Source organism: Caloenas nicobarica, chromosome 8 (assembly GCF_036013445.1).
Source record: "Caloenas nicobarica isolate bCalNic1 chromosome 8, bCalNic1.hap1, whole genome shotgun sequence".
Classification (NCBI taxonomy): domain Eukaryota; kingdom Metazoa; phylum Chordata; class Aves; order Columbiformes; family Columbidae; genus Caloenas; species Caloenas nicobarica.
The window spans coordinates 1,838,612-1,847,190 of record NC_088252.1 but is presented as its reverse complement, the minus strand read 5'-3'; the positions used below and the strand labels follow the sequence as shown (position 1 = coordinate 1,847,190).

General features: G+C 62.2%; 1 protein-coding gene across 1 annotated transcript; it reads right to left on the bottom strand.

Annotated features, from left to right (window-relative positions):
- Positions 1–3,183: 3,183 nt before the first annotated feature.
- On the bottom strand, positions 3,184–7,857 carry LOC135991489 (ubiquitin carboxyl-terminal hydrolase 36-like). Its single transcript, XM_065640173.1, has 11 exons — positions 7,608–7,857; positions 7,311–7,532; positions 6,744–6,854; positions 6,347–6,449; positions 5,948–6,015; positions 5,523–5,593; positions 5,258–5,340; positions 4,817–4,928; positions 4,390–4,530; positions 3,986–4,086; positions 3,184–3,685 (listed from the first exon to the last, which is right to left on the bottom strand). Exons 1-11 carry the CDS (start codon positions 7,855–7,857, stop codon positions 3,184–3,186), a joined length of 1,764 nt encoding a protein of 587 aa, XP_065496245.1.
- Between the last annotated feature and the right edge of the window lie 722 nt (positions 7,858–8,579).

The following is an 8,579-nucleotide window of genomic DNA, read 5'->3' as shown; positions in this document are numbered from 1 at the left end:
CCCTGGATATCAGAAACATTCTTTTGGGAACTGTGGCGATGGAAGCTCTGTTTGCCTGGGGAGAGTCCAGGAAGGTTCCTTCCAGCTTTAGCCATGAGGTTGAACATCTGTTCACTCCATCAGCTTCTGAAGCCATTTCTACCAAAGAAGAAGTGGCTGCAAGCTTTGTAACAAAAGCTGATCACGTGCAGTCCAATGTCGACGGTCAGCACAAGATCAGGAAAAAATTCTTGGGTGCTGAAGGTGAATTCGGCGCCTCCCACCATCGCCCCCAGGCCGAGCAGACCCAGACCCTGACCCCCTTCCGCTCTCCCACCCCTCTCCAAACCACTCCCACCCGACCCTTCCCGGTCCCCTCTTTGGCCCATGATTTCACCGCTACGCTGGACGAGTGTCCCCTCCTCCCCACAGGTGACCCCCATGAGGAGCCCACCCACGTCCACACGGCAGGAGCAGCGCGACACCCCGGAGGTGTCTGACCCCCCAACACCCAGCGGGCCTCTCACGTCAGCTTCCCTCCTTCCAGCTGCTTCCACAAGTGCTCATCCCCGGCACGGAGCCCGTGTTGACCCCTCTGCTGCTCACAGGTTTGGGGGGACACCTTGGGGTGTGTGGGGCACTGAGGGGTACACCCCCCAAATTCAGCCCCCGACCCCCATCTTTACACAGAGAGCAGGGCCAGGTGAAGCACCTGCGGCTGGACGGGGCCCCCTTGGCCCCGCACCCCCTCGGCCTCAGCCAGCCCGTTGGCGCCACGGCTGCCGGGCACAGCGCTGTCACCTTCCTCACCGGTGTGTCCCCAACCCCCTCAAATCCCCCAGAATCACCCCCAAAACTACCCCTGTGTGTCCCGAGGTCTGTCACAGAGATTCATGAATTACCTTCGCAATGCCCCCAAGGCACTAAACGCTCTTGGAAGGCCTCAGGAGGATCGTTAGTAAAATTGCACATCATAACCTCTGCCTTAGATTAATTTTCCTTTTCCTATTTAGTTTGTTTTTTAAGGACTGTTAGGTAGCTTTAGAACATTTGGTATAGGTTGTTTGGTTTAGGTTGCTTTAGGTCATGACATTTAGGCTGTTTTGGTTATTTTAACATCGGGTGTTTTAGGTCGGTTCTTTTCAGTAGGTGGTTCAGGTAGGTTGGTGCATGTATGTGTTTTTAGGTAGCTTGAGTTAGGCAGGTCTCATGTGCATTGTTTAGGTTGGCTTCAGGTTCTGTTTACATTGGTTCAGGCTGTTTGGCTGAGTTGGTTTTGAGGTAGCTTGGTTTAGGTAGTGTTTCTTAGGCTGGGTTATTTTAAGTCCCAGGTGGCCAATGAGGGAACAGGCGGGATCGCGGGGGGTGAGGTGCAAAGTCGTCCATCCAATGTCCAGCCTCAAGGGACTGTTCTCCTGCCTGTCCGGATGTCTTCAGGAGAACCCCCGGATCAATATCCTTTGTAGAATGCTGCTATCACTTCTTCTATACACTGAAAAATGATGGAAAACAACTTTGAAAGAAAAAAACCCTCCTTTATGAAATCTTCTTTGAAATCTTCACCATCAAGTATCTGACTGAAAGCTCCCTCGTTAGCTGTACAAGTCCTGAGGACTCTGTCTCAGCCATTCCTCCCAGCAGAGCTGTTCCAGCCTGGGATCCTTCCCGTGGCTCCTCCCGCTGTCCTGCCAGCCCAGCGCAGCCGGTTAACAAGGGAACGCTCCAGTTTATGGCGCGGTGTCCCGGCAGCAGCGTCCCGGCCCCACAGGGACGCAGTGTGGGGCCCGGGAGCCAAACGGCTCCGTTGCGCCTGGCGCAGGGCGGGAGGTCAGTCCTGGCCGGGCAGTGGCAGGAGGGGCTGAGCGGCCCCGGCCGGGACAGAGATGGGCCCCGGTGCTCCCATTGCGGGCCGGGGCAGCACAGGAACCGGCGGCAGCAGGGACGATCCGCAGGCACTTTCCAGGAGCCCCCCCGAGCCTTGAGCTCCAGGCTGGGGCTTGAGGGGCTGCTCCAGCAGTCCCGGGCAGAGGCACAGAGGAGCTTCTCTACCTGTGAGGAGGCAGGAAGGCTCCTGGGGTCAGAGTGCAGAGTCCTCTGCCCCCCCAGCCCAGGCCATGGCCGGCACCCACCTTTCCCTGTCAAGCTCCTCGTCCCACTCGTCGAGGACGGTCTCGCTGCGGTCCCACGCTGCGTCCCGCACGGCGTCCTGGCTGACGGCCGAGCTCTCCCCCTCCCAGCTCAGGACTGCGGAGCCGCGCGGTCAGCAGGAGCCCGGCGCGGTGCTGCCCCGCAGCCCGGGCAGCGCACAGGGGACGCTGGGGCTGTTCCCCGCCCAGGGGAGCAGGAGTGACCTTGTTTGCCGTAAGCCTTGTCCAGGGAGTTCCTGAGCAGCTCCTCCACCACGCTGGGCTCCCCCTGGTTCCCGGGAGCTGTGCCGGCCCCACGGCGACTGGCGCCGCTTACCTCGACTTGCCCAAATGCCCCAGAGTGGAGTTGGGGCGGGTGGTGTTTGTGGGGCAGGGCTGGCCAGCACGTTCTGGGTGAGGACGTGCACGGTGGGCCCTTCTGCTCTCCTTCCCTGGTGGTCTAAATAAAAGAGGTTTCCATGAGCCAAGAGGAGAAAACAAAAAGGGGAGCCCAGAGAAAGGGGAGGGGAAAAGACACAGACAGGGGGAAGTGGGGAAGTAGAAGTGGGGTAGTAGAAGAAGAATCAGAAGTGTTTTCTGTTAGAAGCAGAAAAGAAAAAATGAAGGAAACTTTAAGAACAGAACCCCCAGCGCGCCGTCCTGAGCCCCGGCTGCACAGCAGCGCCCAGAGAGCCGGTCCAGCCGCTGCCCGGGGAGGAGGCGACTCTGCAGCCTCCATCTGTGGCATCACCAGCTCCCATCACCACAGGGGGGACATGCTACCCTGAGAAGGCTGGCGAGGCCGCCCCGCTCCAGGGACTGGCGCAGCCACCCCTCCGTCCTGAGCAAGAAGGCAGCAGCCAATTCTCCAGCTTCTACCAGGAATGGGAACAACAGGGGGGCCCTGGCCCCGCAGCCCGACCCAGAGGGAGGGCGGAGCCCTGGGGCTGAGGGGCTCTCCCCACCCGCCTCCTGCTTAGCAAGGTACCCAGCATCATTCCTACACTCCCCAACACAAGCCCCGGCTCCGGAGGCACGAGGCACCTACTGAAGTCTCTGGGCAGAAGCTCAGACTCACCTATTTGTCGGAAAGCGCCAGCTTCTTGGCCGGTGGTGGTGCCATGGTGCTGCTGGGCTGCGGAGCAGCACTGGCCGACAAGAAGGCTTTCAGCTTTGCCAGCACCAGGCTGGCAGCAGCGCTGCCACCAGGGTCCCTTCCCGGTGTCCCGGTGTTCTCCCCGCTGCCCCACGGCTCCTGGCCGGGGATGGGCTCCGGCAGCCTGGGGGAGGCGGGCAGGGGCCTGGGCTCCCAGCAGCGCTTCCGGGGAACCTGCGCTTTGGCCCCGCTGGTGTTACTGGGGCCGCAAAATCCTGGAACCGCTCTGGGCGCGGGTGGCAGCTGCGACGAGAGCGGCTTCTTGGGCCTCTGGGCTGCGTCACCGGGAAACGCTGCAGCTGCGTTTCTGCCTTTCAGGGCCAGCTTGGGTGACGGTGACCCAGAAGGCAGCTTGATGCGGCCAGGCAGGCTGGAGGCAGCTTTGGAAATGGGACCCTCTGAGCTCTTCCCGGGGCTGGGGATCCTGGGGAAGGCAGAGAAGGGCACGCGTTAACTGCCAGTGTCTGAGCGACTGGAACACACTCGTCATAGCTGCACACAAGAAGCAAGAGCCAGAAGGTCTGAGGAGGTGAGGAGCTCTTGATCTGCAGCAAAACCACGAGGTGGCTGGAGCTCTCCCTGCCACCCTCGCCCGAGCCAGCACATGCACGTGGGCACTGGGGCGACCTGGACCAAGCTCCTTCCCTCACCCAGGCACGTGTCCCCAGCCCTGTCCCACACGCTGAGCAGGGGCAGAGGGGCTGGGGACACAGGGCATGCTCACCTGAGGTAGAACAGCACATACGCCTGCTGGTTAAGGACCACCTTGATGTTACTGGGGCGGACCACGCTGTCATTCATTTGGTACCACTGCCCGTTGCTGGCCTGCGGAAGGAAAGAGAACGGGGTCGGGCTGTGTCCAGTGACGCTCCTGACCTGAGGAGCAGCAGGAACAGCGCCCGTCAGCAGAGCTCCGCTCCCCAAAACCCCCAGGCGGCCCCGGGCAGGCGAGGGGACTCTGCGAGAGCAGAACTCCACGCTTCCTGTGGCAGAGCACAGCCCGTACACCCCAGCACTCCACACCACGCGTGTCTGCTGAGCACCCCCCTGTCTGCGCAGTACGCGGACCCTCGAGCACCCACCAGACCGCAGCACAGAGAGGGTGCCAAGACAGCACCCTGAGCTCACCTTGACGTAGCAGTAGTAGTGTCCTGCGTGGCTGCTGTACCCCGAGTGCACCAGCACCGCGTAGAGCCCGTACATGACAGGATCCCCGCTGGTCTGGGACATGTATGGGCGGATGTTGAGGAGCTCAGGGTAGCCCACGTCCTGCGGAGAGAGGATGTCTCAGGAGCCTGCACAGCAGATGGCAAGGGCAGCTCAGCTGTCCTACGAGTCCCGTCTCGCGAGGGAGGGGGAACCCGCTCTCTCCAGGCAGAGCTCACGGTGAGGAAGATGCCGGGATGAGCCAAACTCCCACCGCACCGCACAGCTGGGGAAGGGCTGCAGGACTGCGGTAGAGCTCGTGCTGCGCACAGAACGACCTCCCACCCCGCTCTGGGCAGCAGGGCCTCGGGACAGGACACAGCCCCGCTCTGGATTGCCGAGCGCTCACCTTTGTGATCTTGCCCCCAGTGAAGTCGGCAAAACGCTTCAGAGCAAGCGTGAGAACGTTGGGGGCTCGGTGGATAGTGAAGCGTTTGGTTGCCGACACTTTCTTCTTGCATCTGCACAAGAAGAGCTCGAGCTATTCACGCTGTTCCACCAACACCCAGATGCTTGCCAGCCCTGGCACAGCGGCAAACCCCACGGAAATGAGCCTGCTGAGAGCGAGTACCACTCCAGGGCACCCGCTCATGGCCACATCTGCTGGCTCAGGTCCCCGTCACAAGAGGAGAGAGATGAGGAGTGACAGGCTTCATCGCAGGCTTCACAGCCACGTACCTCACGGTTTAGCGGTGGAGCAGGTAGAGAAGCCCTCCCGTACTGCAGCTTCCCACCTGCTTCCCACCAGCACACCCGCCCGCCCCTTCCCGCCCCAGCCCCGCACACTCACTTGTCACACATGTAGGCGTTCTCTCCGCCCAGCAGGTCTGGCTTCACAAACAGCTCCAGTGCCTGCTCTACATTTGCGGCTTGCTGCCAGGACAGAGGAGAGGTCAGGGCCAGACAGAGGAGGCAGCGTAACAACAGAGCTGATTCCCTCTTGCCCGCACCGTGCCTGACACTGGCAGGTTAAACAGCCTCCAGCAGAAACGCTGCAGCTGCAGGAACATCCCCTGCAGAGCAGAGCTCCTCTCCACGCAACCCTGCCCCCGTACCGTGATCTCCACCGGCAGGTCCAGACAGGGCTCAAAGGTGTCCGAGACTCCTTTGCACATCAAGCACTTCACTGCAAGAGAAAGAGCAGTGAGCACACTCTGGCACAACAGCGGCACCCACCAACCCCCCAGCACAGCGCAGGCAGCTGCCGTGTTCCCCCCGACTCTCTGGGTTTGGGCTCTGGGAAGGCAGCACCAGCATTCACAGCCTGGCAATTCCGCTACGTATTGGGATAGCAAATGTTGCTGGACAGCTGGCAACGTGGATTCCTTTGCTGGTGGGACCCACAGGTACCGCAAGACTGACCAGCTGCAGCTCTGGATAATTTGCACGTGCTTAGTGATCTTCCCAAGTTCCTGCAAGGCTCTTGGGGAAACAGCAGCCCTGAGAGTCACAGGCCCAGGCCCTGGCAGCCAGCACTCACCCCGGGACCGCAGGTAACCGCCAAAGATCTGGTGGATCAGGGTAGTGGCTTGGGTCTGGCGATCCAACCTAGAGACAGCAGCACCGGGTCACACACCACCCGCCCCAACAGCCACCCTACCGGCCACCGCTGTGTCCTCAGCATCCAAACCCACCCCAGTCACAGGATTTGGGGACAGAATCGCAGCTGTGCTGGGGTGGAGGTGTCAGGAGAAGGCAGACAGCAGCCCAGAGCTGTGTCACGGAGGGGCAGAGAGCTGAGCCATCCACCCCAGACCCTGGAGTCAGCACCCCCCTCCACGGGTCCAGTCTGGGGGACGTGTTCACCCCACAGTCCCCTCCCACTGGCACAGGGGACCAGCAGACGAGAGCACTGATGGCCATCAGAGGCCCCACATACTCGGTACAGTTGGGCAGGCAGGCCTTCTGCATGGCATCGATGGTGAAACGGAGGAACTCGTGTGCGTCCTCTTGCCTGCCGAAGCGGATGTGCGGGGCAATCTCTGCAGGAGAGGGAGGGATCAGCCGCAGCACGCGCTGCAACAGATGCAGGTCCTCCCGCCCTCCCTCGGCGCAGGGACTGCGGGCTTTGAGCTCCCTCAGCCCAAACCAGACGTCAGACTCATGTCGGCCACGGGGGAAGCCCCACAGCGTCCATGAAGTCCCTGGCAGGCTCAGCGAGTCGTCTCAGAAGAGCCTCTGCCAAGACCTGCCCTGATCTCAATGGTTCTGCTCCTGCAGGAGTCTCTGCCCTCCTGCACGGCTACAGGAGGGGACGCGAGGGCAGCCATCCTTACTCTTGAGGTCTCGAACAAAGGCCACTGGCTTTATCACACTGCCGCTGTTGGCGAACGCCTGTGTGACGTGGTTCTGCATGACACACATCATGCAGAAGCCGCTTTGGTGACCTGGAGTGGGAGAGGAGAAGACAGGACGTTGGGCACAAACCCAGGAGAGATGGAGGCAGTAGCGGGGACAGGGAATCTCTGGTCCAACACGGCTCAGCCACGCTCAGTCTTCCTACGAGCTCTGTGCTACAGCAGAGCTCTGGGGCATCCCGGGGTCACAGGGACCAGCACACACCACCCCGGCTGGCACAGCCCCAGTCACAGCACCAGTCGCTGCAACCCCCGAGACGAGACAGCATCCACGTGGAGGGAAAACAGGGCACAGGTACTCGCCCCAGGAGCCAGCAGAGCCTAATGGACCCATGTTAGTCCTGGCTGTGCCCAGCACAGACAAAGCCTCTCAGACGCAGGATGCAGAGCTCGGGAACGCTGCTACGGCCAGGCAGAGTGGATGCTCCTGTATGCAGAAGCTGAGCGCGGCCCCGGGACAGGCGGGCGCTCCCCCTCCCCACTCACAGCTGCGGCCGTGCTCCTTGGACAGCAGGTAGTTGGCGAGCGGTGGCGTGTACGTGAGGCACTGCAGCGTGGCGTTGAGGAAACAGGTGTTTCCCAAGTTGAGCAGCCCGGCGCCGATGCGCTGGACACGCTGCCACTTCACGGCGAGGCGCTGGGCAGGGAACAGCACCTTCCGGGGCGCAGGGACGCCGTGCCCGTGGCCCCCCGGGGTACGGTCGCTGCCTGCGGGGAGAGAGAGGCGGGTGAGCCGCGGGGCTGCGCAGCGCAGGGACAGCCCCCCCGGCCCTCTGCACCCACCCTGCTTGCCCGCCTGTCCCTCCTCAGCGCCGCGGGGGTGCTCGGCGGGCTCGCTGCGGGGCTTGAGCAGCAGGTACTTGGCCCTCGGCAGCTCCGGCTGGCCGGAGAAGCCGCGGCTGGCGGGCTCGAACTCGATCTTGCGCAGCAGCACCTTCTTGGCCGAGGTGGCCAGCAGCCGGCCCAGCGCCCCGGCCTCGCCCGCGTCCCGCCGCGCACTCGGCAGCTCCCTCAGCTTCGCCGTGCCCGCCATGGCGTGTCACCGCACGTGTCAGCGCCTGCAGGTCGCGCCGCTCTCCCGCTCCAGCACCACAAGCGCTTCCCGCGCCTCCTCCTTAAGTCCCGCCCTTCGCTGCGGCCGCTCGCGCTCGGCTCGGCCCACTGACTCCTCCCCTCGCCTTGGCCGTCCGCTCCGCTCCGCGTCCAGAACAGGACTGAGCTGCGCCTGCGCGTCCCCAGCAACGCCAGGGGCGGAGCCTGCCGGGGGCGGGGCTTGTTGTGACGCCATCGCGCCCCAAACCGCCCCAGCCTGGACAGGGCAGGGGAGCGGCCGCCCCTCCGCCCGCAGCAGCTTCTTTCTTTCATCCCCTCCGGTGTCCGGCACTTCTCCGTATTCTTCACTTGCTCGAGGCAGTGGCCCAGAAACTTCAGACGGTCACATGCTGTACTTTCAGTGCAGGGGGACCTTGACACAGGCCAACAAAAACCTCTGCAGGTCTTACAAGGCAAAGGCACAAGGTCTGCACTGGGGGCAGAGCAAACCTGGTGCCCCGGGACGGGCTGTGATGTGACCGGCTGAGGAGTCCTGAGGAGGAGGGCATGGGAGTTATCTTGGTTTCGCGTATATTTTCTAGTAGTCTGTTAGTATTCTGTTATTTTATTAAACTCTGTTTCTCTCAGTCCAAATTTCTGCCTTCACTTTTGATTCTGTCCCCTACAGGGAGGGGAAGCGGGCGGGGGTGGGTGAGCGGCTGT

Coding starts and splice junctions, on each gene's coding strand:
- LOC135991489 (XM_065640173.1), bottom strand. CDS start 7,857: ATGGCGGGCACGGCGAAGCTGAGGGAGCTGCCGAGTGCGCGGCGGGAC. Junction 7,533..7,607: donor GGGACAGGCGGGCAAGCAGG/GTGGGTGCAGAG, acceptor CTCTCCCCGCAG/GCAGCGACCGTACCCCGGGG. Junction 6,016..6,346: donor TGCCTGCCCAACTGTACCGA/GTATGTGGGGCC, acceptor TGCTGTCTCTAG/GTTGGATCGCCAGACCCAAG.